This window comes from Notolepis coatsorum (genome assembly GCF_963971535.1).
Source record: "Notolepis coatsorum genome assembly, chromosome: 7".
NCBI classification, from domain to species: domain Eukaryota; kingdom Metazoa; phylum Chordata; class Actinopteri; order Aulopiformes; family Paralepididae; genus Notolepis; species Notolepis coatsorum.
This window is the reverse complement of record NC_140171.1, coordinates 36,809,760-36,824,779: the sequence shown is the minus strand read 5'-3', so window position 1 is coordinate 36,824,779 and position 15,020 is coordinate 36,809,760. Positions and strand designations below refer to the sequence as shown.

General features: G+C 43.8%; 1 protein-coding gene across 1 annotated transcript in view; it reads left to right on the top strand.

Moving 5' to 3' along the window:
• The first annotated feature begins 6,650 nt into the window (after positions 1-6,650).
• Positions 6,651-15,020, top strand: part of wdr19 (WD repeat domain 19) — a 42,560-nt gene continuing 34,190 nt past the window's right edge. The window contains 13 exon segments of the mRNA XM_084319028.1: positions 6,651-6,737; positions 6,999-7,090; positions 7,237-7,302; positions 7,393-7,518; positions 8,725-8,840; positions 9,449-9,564; positions 11,141-11,221; positions 11,968-12,080; positions 12,216-12,389; positions 12,558-12,628; positions 13,011-13,183; positions 13,327-13,447; positions 13,943-14,049. Of these exon segments, the coding sequence (XP_084175154.1) occupies positions 6,732-6,737; positions 6,999-7,090; positions 7,237-7,302; positions 7,393-7,518; positions 8,725-8,840; positions 9,449-9,564; positions 11,141-11,221; positions 11,968-12,080; positions 12,216-12,389; positions 12,558-12,628; positions 13,011-13,183; positions 13,327-13,447; positions 13,943-14,049 (1,362 nt within the window). The 5' untranslated portion in view covers positions 6,651-6,731.

The following is a 15,020-nucleotide window of genomic DNA, read 5'->3' as shown; positions in this document are numbered from 1 at the left end:
ACTCTGAATTGAGGATGCCTTGTGATTTGAGCCTGTTGTTCAAATAGATTTGAATGACTGGACACTCTGTTTCTAATCCCACAGATTTGTCTGAAGATGCTCGTCATCATCATCATCCTCATGGAGGTGTGTGTGTGTGTGTGTGTGTGTGTGTTTGTGTGTGTGTACTTTCAAATATTTCGTACATTATACAGATTTATTTGCAGTATTTGTTGACGACATTGGTGTTTAATGTATAATCTTTTATATTTTAACACAACAAATGGTCAGCAAGTGCTCACTCTGAATTGAGGATGCCTTGTGATTTGAGCCTGTGTGTGTGTGTGTGTTTGTGTGTGTGTACTTTCAAATATTTCTTACATTATACAGATTTCTTTGCAGTATTTGTTGATGACATTGGTGTTTAATGTATAATCTTTTATATTTTAACACAACAAATGGTCAGCAAGTGCTCACTCTGAATTGAGGATGCCTTGTGATTTGAGCCTGTTGTTCAAATAGATTTGAATGACTGGACACTCTGTTTCTAATCCCACAGATTTGTCTGAAGATGCTCGTCATCATCATCATCCTCATGGAGGTGTGTGTGTGTGTGTGTGTGTGTGTGTGTTTTAATATTTGTAATACTTTAAAATATTTTTTATATGATTTTTTTTCATATGATATCCCTGCCACAAGTGTTGGGCAAATTACTCAGAAAGTGTAATTAGTTACTTATCACTTATTACTAATTTGATCTTTTAATCAAAATTACTTTACTGATTACTTGTATCAAAGTAATTAGTTACGTTAGTTACATTACTTTCGATTACCCCCCCCCCCCTCCTGAAAAGGTAATGTACAACCGGTTTAGCTTCTGTTGTTAGCTGTCCAGATGTCAGCTGTGGTGGAAACAAAGTTTACCTCTCTGAGTGTGGCCTTCAAATGAGCTTCCACTGCATAGAGGCTTCCCTGTCAGCATTGTTGTTGATCAGTTGTTGATCAAATCCTCTATTGATCATGACGAAAGATTATCATGAATATGCCGTTGAAAGAATCATTTTAGTTGCGGACATACTTTTAAACCTCTACTTATCTATGGAACATGTACTGGTATGCTCTTTTTCTTCAACTGCTACTGCTGACCACTGTGGCACATTAGGCATTAAGCAAACTGTAGTAGCTTCCTAGCTTAATCTATCTATCCTATTCTCTGCGTTGTGTTAAACCTTAAACTTTTGAAGCATACTATATTCTACAAATGCAGATAGACCAGGAAATGGTTATCTGCTCGTTAAAGAGAGAGGACTCGGCACGGCAGCTTGAAGAAAGCGAGGTCGGAGCAGGTTTGAAAAATCCGTTAATTTAATAAAAGATGATTTCATTAAATTACAAATCAAATATTTGAAAGAATGGTGCAATGAATTCTACCGGAAGCAATCGCTATGCCGAAGGACAGTAGAATTCAGTCTAATCGTTCAATATCTAAAAAGCTTGTAGCTGCTCGTTGTTCGTTCTTCAAGGATGTTTTCTGGATGCTGTCCTCTGCTCGCTCGTGGTCTTCAATATCTAGTGGAGAAAAGAGTGTGTATTCGCTGTTGTTTCCTGTCTGTTCGTGGTGGGGATTCTGTCCGTTTCCCTCCGTAGAGCTCGTCATATTCAAATCTAGGCTCCGCCTCTAATGTTACGACAAGCGGGCGTATCCAAAAAGCTCTTACCGAGCTTTCTAATTGGAGAAACACTCGTTTCAGCTCTCAATAGGCTAATCCACTACAGTGACGTCAGGACTGAATTTATTAATGGGCGTTTTCCAGCAGTTTCAAGATACCCTACTTGGTCACAAGAGGGGACCGAAGCGATCCCTCTTTGATCTTTACGCTATTCCTGCTGTCCTTTGTTTAGAAGGGACAGCAGCCACCACCTGGTGTGTTATGTCTGGCGCCTTAAGGCCGTTTTGAGTATCTTGTATATTCAACCTGACTGACCAGATTGTCTCCTAGATGCTTGTTTGATCCCAAAGCTGTAAAACCACACAGCTGTTGATTTTCCCAGGAGATAAAACAGCCACTGTCCTCTAATTTAATTAGCGCCTGTCTATCTCATTCCCCCCCCCCCACGAGGAGATTGAGATAGCCAGCTGCATTTACCAAGTGAGAGGTGCCTTTTCTAATTTTGTGTTTGTGCCTTTGTGTTAAAGAGAGAGGGGAGAGGGGAAAAATCGTGGATGTATTTTACCTTTCCTTTGTTCTGCCATTCTGTGATCCTTGGTTGTGCCGTACATTTTATACAGTTTGTTTGACTGAAAACTACCACAAAACACTTTCTCACATGCTCTCTATCTCATCGTGTTTGTGTTCTTCCTCCTCAGATGTGTGAGACTGCGGCAGGGATGGGCTCCAAAATAAAACATGCAGACTGGCTTCCATCACCATCCATAATGATAATGACAACAGACTGGCTTCCATCACCATCCATAATGATAATGACAACAGACCGGCTCCAATCACCATCCATAATGATAATGACAACAGACTGGCTTCTCAGTCGCACACTGAAATGTAATTTGTAATTTATGCTAATAACATTTAGCAGGTTAATGTTTCCAGTTATGAGCCTAAAATAAAAGCCATTTAATGCATCAGACTGGGAAGTGCTGTGAGCTTTTCTTGTGGTTTCTGTCTTCTAAAGAAAATGTCCAAATTCATAAATGTTATAATGATGTACTTCTGGAAAAGAAAACGATCTTCAGAAAATTCATCTCAGTTTAGATGGAGAATCATTGCTACTATTGATATCAGGGAGCTAATTTAAATAGTTATTAGATAACCATAATGACAACATAACTTCCTGGTAAGGGTTCATGTTACAGCAGAGCTCTTTTGAACATGTATCAATGGTCTCACGCATTCGGAGATAGGCTACCTGATTGCAAATTGCAAAAAAGGTCAAGGTCAAGTCATTTTATATTTATTATTATTATTCATAGTGATTTCATGAACTTTACACATGACCTTGATCTAAAATCAAAAAAAGAATTATGCAATTATTCTAGATTTGTACTAAACTAGCACACACACATTTTCATGCATTGTGGGGACATTCCATAGACTTACGAGGCAACAGTGCAGTGCAGGAGGTAGAGAGCAGTCATCTGGTAATCCGGAGGTTCCCGGTTAGATTCCTGCTCCTCCCGGGCATCGTGTCAAAGTGTCCTTGAGCAAGACACTTAACTCCTAACTGTTCCTGATAGGCAGGTTGGCACCTTGCATGGTTGCCTTTGCCGTCGGTGTGAATGTGTGAGTGAATGGGTAAAATGTGAGGAACATTTTTTATTATATTATTATTATTATTACGCTCTCGTTGGGCTTGCGGCTCTGCAGATATACCCTACTTCTCTGTCGAGATTCCAAGCGACCGTATTGGGTACCAGAAAAGTCACATGAAACACTGCAGACCACTGATGGTCAGAAGAGATACGCGTCACATGCTGGAGCATCTTGCAGTGCTTTTACTTCCTGAATCTCAGCCATGAGCCATTGATCAGAGCTCAGTCACAACACGGCTAATAGTACGTTAGCTCCCACCGGAGACCGGAGTGGATTACAGACGCCGTCGCTCCTCAGGGAACGAGGCATAATGATTTTACTGCAACGAAATGTTATAATAAAAGCCCTTCGTTCTATACACTTGTCTGATTGAAAACTTTATTAACAGACCGCAGAATGGGTACAACTCGGCACGCTCTGAGCAAAGAAAGGAACTTAGATATTAATTGAGTAACGCTTGCCTTGCTATGGTCCGGTAAATACGAACATGTAACTATACTAACGTTAATGCCACAAATCGAATGCCTTTGTAATCATAAGTAGTAACGTTATAATAAGAAGAAGAAGAAAGGGTCGGGGGGGTAACCGGCGGGCGCGCCGCTACCACCCCTGCTCGCGACACCGAGGGGAGACTTCGAATCCGTGTTTCACTTTTAATAACGAATGCGTGCACGCCGAATCCCAAACAATATTCATGCTGCAAAGTCATCCTCTAAAGATAGACATTTAGACTAGAGGCAGGCTATACTATAAAGAGTAGACTACAAAAAAAATGCATTCAAACTTTTTTTTTTTTTGTGTGTGTGTGTGTGTGCGGTAATAACCGCGGCGGTAGGAAATATTTTGCAAATTTGTGCGGTAAGGAAAACATCAATACCGCGGCAGCTCTAGTCAACGGTGGGTGGAGGAACCCAGCATCCGATGTTTTCATGGCAAGTCCCCTGCGAGTTGTAGTTAGGTTTGCATGGACTCCCCGTGACAGACACAAACAGGTTCCATACACCTGTAGGCTGCATCCTGCTGACAAGCACAGAGAGACTCGGTCATGAGCGACTCGTTCATAAGAGCCGATTCATTGCCGTGAGCGTGAGTCGAATCGCTCACGTCTGGCAATGAGTCGGTTCACGCCCCCCCCCCCCCGGCACGCACACAGACACACAACCCTCTGAGCAATTTTACGTTGAATAGACGTTTAAAAGACGTCTAAATGGCCCATAGACGTCTAGGCTAAATTCGGTCTAGAATGGGGTGAAAAGTGAAAGTTTGGTAGACGTCTATTCCAGGCGTGTTTTCAACGTCTAAGCTTAGACGTGTTTTGAACGTCTATGTTTAGACGTTGTTTCAACGTCATGACAGACGTCTAAAATCAGTCTAGAATGGGGTGAAAAGTGAAAGTTTGGTAGACGTCTATTCCAGACGTGTTTTGAACGTCTAAGCTTAGACGTTTTTTGAACGTCTATGTTTAGACGTTGTTTCAACGTCATGACAGACGTCTAAAATCAGTCTAGAATGGGGTGAAAAGTGAAAGTTTGGTAGACGTCTATTCCAGACGTGTTTTGAACGTCTAAGCTTAGACGTTGTTTCAACGTCATGACATAGACGTCTACCAAACTTTACATTAAAGCATGAGCGTTGAAAATGCATTGTTTAAACATTAACACATCAATAACATGGAATAGTCAAAAGTTAGCAGTTTTTATAATTTTTTTTATTTTAAAATACTAAAGGCCGGCCCAACACACACATAGCAACTGAACATTTTGAAGATTAAAGCTAGAGCTGATAGCGGATCTATTTGAGCTAAGGGGCGGCACAGAGAGGGTCGCATCCTCCCAGTCTTCAGCTTCAGCACTTCGAGACAGCCGGAGAGGGTTGCATCCTCCCAGTCTTCGGCACTTCGAGACAGCCGGAGAGGCGCAGAGGGGGTCGCATCCTCCCGGTCTTCAGCACGGGACGTCCAACACTCCTGGACAGCCACTCACAGGGAGACAGGGAGACAGGCAGTGCTGTAACCTACTAATGCTTACCACTTGTATCTATTGCTATGTCCGCCCATCACAATCACGTGAGCTGTATTAACGCCTGTCCTGTCTCCCTGTCTCCCTGTGAGTGGCTGTCCAGGAGTGTTGGACGTCCCGTGCTGAAGACCGGGAGGATGCGACCCCCTCTGCGCCTCTCCGGCTGTCTCGAAGTGCCGAAGACTGGGAGGATGCAGCCCTCTCCGGCTGTCTCGAAGTGCTGAAGCTGAAGACTGGGAGGATGCGACCCTCTCTGTGCCGCCCCTTAGCTCAAATAGATCCGCTATCAGCTCTAGCTTTAATCTTCAAAATGTTCAGTTGCTATGTATGTGTGTGTTGGGCCGGCCTTTAGTATTTTAAAATAAAAAAAATTATAAAAACGGCTAACTTTTGACTATTCCATGTTATTGATGTGTTAATGTTTAAACAATGCATTTTCAACGCTCATGCTTTAATGTAAAGTTTGGTAGACGTCTATGTCATGACGTTGAAACAACGTCTAAGCTTAGACGTTCAAAACACGTCTAAGCTTAGACGTTCAAAACACGTCTGGAATAGACGTCTACCAAACTTTCACTTTTCACCCCATTCTAGACTGATTTTAGACGTCCATGTCATGACGTTGAAACAACGTCTAAACAGACGGTTCAAAAAACGTCTAAGCTTAGACGTTCAAAACACATCTGGAATAGACGTCTACCAAACTTTCACTTTTCACCCCATTCTAGACTGATTTTAGACGTCTATGTCATGACGTTGAAACAACGTCTAAGCTTAGACGTTCAAAACACGTCTGGAATAGACGTCTACCAAACTTTCACTTTTCACCCCATTCTAGACCGAATTTAGCCTAGACGTCTATGGGCCATTTAGACGTCTTTTAAACGTCTATTCAACGTAAAATTGCTCAGAGGGTTGTGATTCAATTCTCACCAAGACGAAACGTCGCATTTATCTGCATTAAGGTAAGACAATGGTTCATATATTATTGGATGCCTTCATTTGAACACTTAATTTGCACTATATATAAATGAGTGGGGCTCGCTGTAGTATAGCCTAGTAGTGTGTGTGTATATGAAATCAGAACCTGGACAGTTTGCGTGAAACCAAAAATAAAAGGTCGTTCCCAATCCAGCCTACCTAGAATATAAGCCCATCCGCCGCCTATGATAATAAGTTACTATATAGCTATATATTACATGATATTATATCTTAGTAACTTAATTGTGGCGGTAGGGAATCGGGATACAAGGACACACACGCGCGCATACATGCACACACGACTGTTGCTATGATACCGCCTAGGCTTGCAGTAGACGCTGAAGAGTGAAGCATTCTGGGATAGTCACACTCAACTGTTGCTGCGAAGATGCTCTGAAGAAAGCGGTTGATCAAGCCTTTTATCAACATGAAGGTTGCTACAAACTATATCATTAATTTGCATTAGCATCTATACATTTGCGCTTGACATAAACTACCATTCTGTTTTGTCCGGATCTCTTGATCCCTTGAATGTGTTAACGGTAAACCTGTGACCAGCCGTTAGCTGCTAATGTTAGCAAGCATCGTATACGTCATCATGCACTCACGCTACATTTACCTACTTTATCACTATTATTAGCAGGGTGCCAGAGCTTAACAGCCAAATCGGCAACGTGTGTGTTTCTGTCCACAGCATGTGTTTACCCTTAAAGAAAACGCTTGGTCAGGTTCTACTCTACAGTATAAATGGCAAAAAAACCTCGGAAATTACATCGCTGTCGCAGGGTGAGTGATCAAACATACAGTGGGAAGACTCACGTAAATGTATGTATACGTTGTTAACGTACTACAGTTATTAGTGTAACATATCAGTGACATTAAGGCGAATGATGTCACGTCCCTTCACTGAGGCTTTTAAACCCTCTTTCCAGAATTGACAATTCGGTGAAAATATTCGATCGACATGGGCAGAAGAAGAATGAACTCGGCCTTCCAGGGTAAGACAGAATAGATAGGTAAGGGTATGCGGCCATTCAATCTTACTGCTCAAAAGTCTTAAAACTCCCCTTTGAATTGTCTCCCCCAAGGCGCTGTGTGGCTATGGACTGGGATAAGGATGGAGACATTCTGGCAGTGATAGCTGAGAAGTCCAGCTCCATCTACCTCTGGGATGCCAATGTCAACAAGACTTCCCAGATAGACAGTGGCATGAGGTACACGCACATTCCTACCACTAGGTACTAGCAGGCACCCTGCTAGGCACCCGATTGAAAACTTTATTAACAGATTGCAGTTTACATCAGGGTCCCCCATTTTCAATTCATCATAACATATGACACACACGACATACAGATAGACAGTACTGCTACATCTATACATTTATGACATACCAGATTTACAAATACAGTCCCTCGACAGCCTCGAACCGCAAAGCCTCCTCCGCTCACCAGCACCATGTGACCACATACTGCATGTTAAATAATACCACCGTCTTATCCATTCCACCACCTGCAAAGGATCCAATTCAGGTGGTGAAGTGGACGTGGAGGGTATTTAACTTAGGAGTGAGTTTATGCCAAGGGGCTACCATTGCAAGGTTTCAACCTCGTTATAGATTCACAGATACTACTTTTTCACAGGCGAGATATAGATCCTGACCAGTGAGCACACTTCTAAGTATTGTCCGATATGAGAACAGATCTAATCCACTACTTTTACTGGACAATGTATACCAGTCTATACGTTTTGGGAAATTTCTTTTTGGTGCATGCCATTTAGTCTGGTAGTAAAATAAAAAAAACATTATTTTGGTATAGGCCTGATACCCCATAGGCACCAACCTGTATCCAAGCTATTGCCACTAGCTTCTGTTTAGCTAACAAAGTTGGAACTGAGAATCAAGGACAGAAGCTCAGTTCAGTTGTAGCTGAATGGAGGCCCGATTGAAGATGGAACTCGTTTTAAATACAAAGAAGAGACAAACAGGATACGGGGGGCTGCCCAGAATCAGACATTTCTAAGAAGCTGCGCTTTGTATGTCAATACTGGAATTCAGACATGGCCATGTCTGGGCTATGTACGATGCAAACCATGCAATTTCCAACAGGAAGCAAGCTAAACTGGCAGTTTTATCGTTAAAATGCAGCAGGTACACAATACATGATATACGATAGACGTATAGCAGGATGTGGGTGTGGGGTGATGTAATAGAAAATTAGATCAAAAAGAACGATTTTCACGTAGGCAATTTCCACAGAAGTGCATTGTAGACAGTTTCTGAGCAGGGCAAATACAAAAATAAAGACTTTCCTATCACACTATATTACTATATTAGTGCTAGAGTGATTACACACCACCGCTGCTAGTTAGCTAGCCAGTGACATTCCTGCTTTCCTTCCCATTTGTGTTGGTTTCCATAGAGACCACATGTCCTTCATCTTGTGGTCAAAGGCCAGTCCACTGCTGGCAGTCGGAACCGCTAAGGGAAACCTGCTTATCTACAACCAGCAGACCTCTCGCAAGATTCCTGTGCTCGGTAACACACACATCTTACATGGTATCTGAATCCCTGTGCTCGGTAACACACATCTTACATGGTATCTGAATCCCTGTGCTCGGTAACACACATCTTACATGGTATCTGAATCCCTGTGCTTGGTAACACACACATCTTACATGGTGTCTGAATCCCTGTGCTCGGTAACACACACACATCTTACATGGTGTCTGAATCCCTGTGCTCGGTAACACACACACATCTTACATGGTATCTGAATCCCTGTGCTTGGTAACACACACATCTTACATGGTATCTGAATCCCTGTGCTTGGTAACACACATCTTGCATGGTGTCTGAATCCCTGTGCTCGGTAACACACACATCTTACAGTACATGGTGTCTGAATCCCTATGCGCGGTGACACACACATCTTACATGGTGTAACTGAAGCAGTCACATGTAAGATTCAAATACTGCTGAGGTTCAACATGGTTTTAAGGACATCCAAGGATACAAAGGGCATAGTCTCCACTACACAGACATTTGAGCATTTCCACACAGAGATATTTGATATTATCTTATGTTCTCTCCCTCATTCTCTCACACACCTCCCTTGCCACATATGCACATGTTCAATTCTACAGGTAAGCACACCAAGAGAATCACCTGTGGCTGCTGGAGTACTCAGAACCTGCTGGCCTTAGGCAGCGATGACCGTACCTTAACTATCAGCAACCATGAGGGAGACACTATCCGACAGGTACTTTATCTCACACACATGTGTAAACATACATTTTAAATACTTTATTTGAATCCACCAATGAAAGTATACATATGTAAGATTAAAATATTCCAGAGAATATGCATATGGTTCAAGAATTTAAGCATTAAGAATACAAAAGAACATAGGCCTCTCATGCGTGTTGTAAGCCGGCTCTATCAGTCTTCTGCTGGCTCTACCAGTCTCCTGTCGGCTCTACCAGTCTCCTGCTGTCGGCTTTGGGAAAATGAAGTGGTTATTAAAGGGGAACTATCTTATAAATGGCCTTTGAGTGTTTAGCATTGTTTCCTAGCTATGTGAACTTATATTAATATGATCTATGTCTCAAAATTCTCATATTGGCGCATTCTTCCAATTCTCCTCTCACAATATTCACCCTCACTGAACTGAGTCATTTGAAAATGTGCGCGATATGTGATGTCATAAAGACACCGCTGCATGTTAATGTTCAGGCGAAGACGACGCTGCGCAGTGGTTTAGGAGCCCAGGCTCAAAACAGCTCGAGATCTTGAGGTAGAAAAATGCTGTTTTTGAGGACTTGATTAGAAATACAAAACAATGAATAAAAAAATATATATATATTACAGAGGTGTTCCATAGACTCACAGGAATTGTGTAAAAGTGCCCAAATAGTGAAAGAAATAGTAAAATAGTTCCCCTTTAAAAGATCACCCCTAGCCTTGTCTGTGGTTTACACATATGCGTTTTACCTTGGATGAATGAGGTCTTCTTGCACTTTAAAGGATGAAAGTACTGGTAAACGAGAAAGGAAAACACTGTTCACAGCAGGAGGACGGTAGTCTGACGAGCGATGGTCATACACAGGCTCCAGAATGAACGCAGGGAGGGGAGCCAGATAGTGGACTAGAAACAAGAGATGACAGGCAGGATTAGACACGGCGGGGCGGGTACAGGAATAAACAGGCTACAAGCTAAAACGATGACTGACTGGGTAAACTGAGAATACAATCTGGCGTCGTCTTGCAGTATGAGCTGGGTATTAGTAGCCAGGTGATTGTGGATCGCCAGCAGCTGTGGATGCTTCAGGACCTGCCTCCACACCAGGTTCCAATCCTGCAATTAACGGTTAGGTATGTGGGGTTAATTATTAACCCCACATACCTCCCACATAGGAGACAGGGGACATGACACAGAACATAACAGGTTGAATTACAAACTAGTCTCCAAAACATAATGGGAGGGGAGGGGTTCCCAGGCATGCAGACACACTAACTGCATAACACAATAACTAGTAGGGCTGCCCCCTCTACCTCCATGAGTAAAAATATTCTTTGGTTTTGTCTTCGAACAAGACTGGTCTGTCAATTAGTCTGTTTTTCTGCATGCTTTCATCCACACTGAAGTAATTTCCATGCAAAATGATAAACACAACTAATAAGTATGACATTTAAACGTCCTTCTGCATGATTCCATGCAGGAATAAAATGTTTACAATAATTTAGTCGACTATTGGTCAACTAAGAGTTTATTTAATGGAGGACAGCCCTAGTAACTACTAGTGTGTCTAACTGTCTCCTGTCTCTCTTCTTGCCAGACGTCGGTGAGTGGTGATCCTTCTGACGTCTTCTTCTCTGTGATGAAGACAGACGAGCGGGCATCGCCTGGAGAGAGCACAGTGAGTTCTAGCGCCTGTGTGATGTATACCACAATATATACCCCCTCTCCTCCCTAACAGTGTGATGTATACCACAAGATCTACCCCCTTCCCCTTCCTAACAGTGTGACGTATACCACAATATCTATCCCCCTCCCCTCCCTAACAGTGTGATGTATACAACAAGATCTACCCCCTTCCCCTTCCTAACAGTGTGATGTATACCACAAGATCTACCCCCCTCCCCTCCCTAACAGTGTGATGTATACCACAATATCTACCCCCCTCCCTTCCCTAACAGTGTGATGTATACCACAATATCTACCCCCCTCCCTAACAGTGTGATGTATACCACAATATCTACCCCCTTCCCCTTCCTAACAGTGTGATGTATACCACAAGATCTACCCCCCTCCCTTCCCTAACAGTGTGATGTATACAACAAGATCTACCCCCTTCCCCTTCCTAACAGTGTGATGTATACCACAAGATCTACCCCCCTCCCTTCCCTAACAGTGTGATGTATACCACAATATCTACCCCCCTCCCTAACAGTGTGATGTATACCACAATATCTACCCCCCTCCCCTCCCTAACAGTGTGATGTATACCACAATATCTATCCCACACAGTTGTTGTTGTTGCTTTTCAGTCTCCCTATGGGAAAATGAATGGTGGTTGGAATATTTTTGAACGCAAACCACTAGATGGCGACAGTCAGCACATTCTCCTCCCTGGACTAACTTGACACCTCTGTGATCCCTCAGGTCAGTGTGTCTGTGGGGAAGAAGACCCTCTTCCTGTTCAACCTCAATGACCCCGAGAACCCCATAGAACTGGCCTTCCAGTCTCGATATGGAAGCATTGTCTCTTACCGCTGGTAATACACACACTCACTCGCTCGCCGGTTTTGAATTACTGTAGTTTGGTACCCAATTTTGACAATGAGATATTTGTCTAAATCTCTCTCTGCCCCCCCCCCCTCTCTCTTTCCCTCTCCCCCCTCTCTCTCCAGGTATGGTGATGGGTATATACTCATTGGGTTCTCCCATGGCTACTTTGTGGTGATCTCCACCCACATTAGGGAGATAGGCCATGAGTTGTACCAGGCTCACAACCATAAAGACTGCCTGAACAGCGTGGCCATCTCTCCCTCCTTAAACAGGGCTGCTTCCTGTGGAGACAACAGGTACATAATACACACACACACACACACACTTGTAGTCGCCAGTACACTGCCCCACATTTGTCTCAATCAAAGTCAATGCATTTGTATGTGCATTTCCATTTGTTTTGCATCGTTCTCTCTGTGTGTGTGTGTGTGTGTGTGTGTGTGTGTGTGTGTGTGTCCTTGCAGCATAAAAGTCCATGACCTGTCCGAGCTGAAAGATATCAGTGACGTATATCATTTGGATGAGGAGACTAAAGGTGAGACCACACTCTCAGCTGGTATCTCTATCCCTGAAACCACTCATTGTCATTGAATCGTATGGATTTACCCTGACCGCTGCCATTGGCAGGCCCTTCACTGTCCCCAGTAAACTATTTAGATTCGACAGTCAGCACCCTCTCCCTCTCCCTCTCCTCTCCTTCCCTCTCCCTCCCTCTCCTCTCCCCCTCCCTCTCCTCTCCCTCTCCCCCACCTCTCCATCTCCTCTCCCCCTCCCTCCCCTCTCCCTCTCCTCTCCCTCTCCCTCTCCTCTCCTCTCCCCTCCCTCTCCTCTCCCCCCTCCCTTTCCCTCTCCCTCCCCTCTCCATCTTTCCCTCTCCCTCTCCCTCTCCCTCTCCTCTCCTCCCTCTCTCCATCCAGGTCTGGACCAGTTGAATTGGACAGATGATGGCCAGCTGTTAGCTCTGTCTACCCAGAGAGGCACCCTGCATGTATTCCTGACCAGGCTGCCCATCCTGGGGGGAAGCAGTGGCACCAGGCTGGCCTTTCTCACCTCCCTTCTGGAGGTCACCGTCTCCAACCAGCTGGAAGGGGTGAGATACACACACACACACACACACACACACAAAGAGATAAAGAAGACCTTCATAATTGTACAAAGGTGGTATACAGTACAGTACACATACACACTATTTAACTACTTTTGAATGTGACTCTCATCCACTGTGATTGACAGGAGGATCCTGTTGCCATAGCAGTGGAGGTGGAGCCTACTTTCATCGCTGTGGGACCGTTCCATGTGGCTGTAGGGATGAACAACAGAGCCTGGTTCTACGCCATGGTTAACAATAACCCTGGTGTGTGTGTGTGTGTGTGTGTGTGTGTGTGTGTGTGTGTGTGTGTGTGTGTGTGTGTGTGTGTGTGTGTGTGTGTGTGTGTGTGTGTGTGTGTGTGTGTGTGTGTGTGTGTGTGTGTGTGTGTGTGTGTGTGTGTGTGTGTGTGTGTGTGTGTGTGTGTGTGTGTGTGTGTGTGTGTGTGTGTGTGTGTGTGTGTGTGTGTGTGTGTGTGTGTGTGTGTGTGTGTGTGTGTGTGTGTGTGTGTGTGTGTGTGTGTGTGTGTGTGTGTGTGTGTGTGTGTGTGTGTGTGTGTGTGTGTGTGTGTGTGTGTGTGTGTGCGTGCGTGCGTGCGTGCGAGATATGTATACTATGTTGTGTGTGTGCACGCATCTGTGCTTGTATTTTGTTTATTGAATGTGCGTGTGTCATGCCATGCATCAATATTTTATTTTGTTATATTTTGTTCATCAAATGTGTTGTGTGTATGTGTTGTGTGTGTCAATGTGTGTCTTTCAGGTTTTAACAGGCTGAAGGATGTTGAATACTTGGGGACAATCGCCAGCATGTGTCTCAACTCAGACTATGCTGCAGCGCTGTTTGAAGGCAAAGTACAGTTACATATGGTGAGGAGGAGTGTGATAGATGGATAATAATCTTTATTTATATAGCACCTTTCATACATAGAATGCAGCTCAAAGTGCTTAACACTTTCAGCGCCAGCCGTTTTATCCATCCTTGTAGTCAATGGGCCACGCTTTAAAAGATAGGGATTTTCACTGTGCATAACGATGTTTGGAGGGCTATATCTACCGTAATTTTCAGACTATAAGGCGCACCTGAGTATAAGCCGCAGCAGCTAAATTGAATGATGTGTACATATATAAGCCGCAGGTGTTTTAATGTTTAATTACCATAATGTAAGGGTTCGTGCACAGAGGGGATTGTCGGGAAAGAGATGGCTGTTTGAGGAAGCTCCCATTTATTAACATATGGCGCGGACCGGCCATAGCTCGGTATATGCTGCGGCCGGCTAGCGTGATAGCTGAATCTGGTGTGCTAGAGTCCATCCATGATTCTGTGAAAATCATACAGCAGCAGTCTGCTAAGTTTCTCTGAGTAGTGAGTCGCAAGCGGATTTCATCCATCTTGTTCCAAATGGAGCGGGCGTTTGTTAGGAAGAGTGTCGGCAACGGTGGCTTGAATGGATTAGCCGTTAGCCTAGCATTGATGCCAGCCCGCTTGCCTCGCTTCTGCTTCCGTTCGCAGCGTCTTCTTCTCCGCTTGTCTGTCGCGGCAGAAGCCTCGCTTGGAGGTCCCCTAGTGGCCGTTAGCTGTAAAAATCCATAGATTAGCCGCACCGTTAGGGTCGAAAAATTGGGGAAAAGGCGTGGCTTATAGTCCGAAAATTACGGTATATTATAGCTATGGAGACAATACTATACTCATTTGACAGTCACTATCTCTCGTCCAACATGTAAAAAAAAATAGTAACTTTTTTTCATGTATACGTTCGCGTGTTGTCCCGTGGTGAATATTGTATAGTTTCAGAGTGATCCTGGCTAATTCCTGGAAGCTCCGTTATAGAGCGATATGT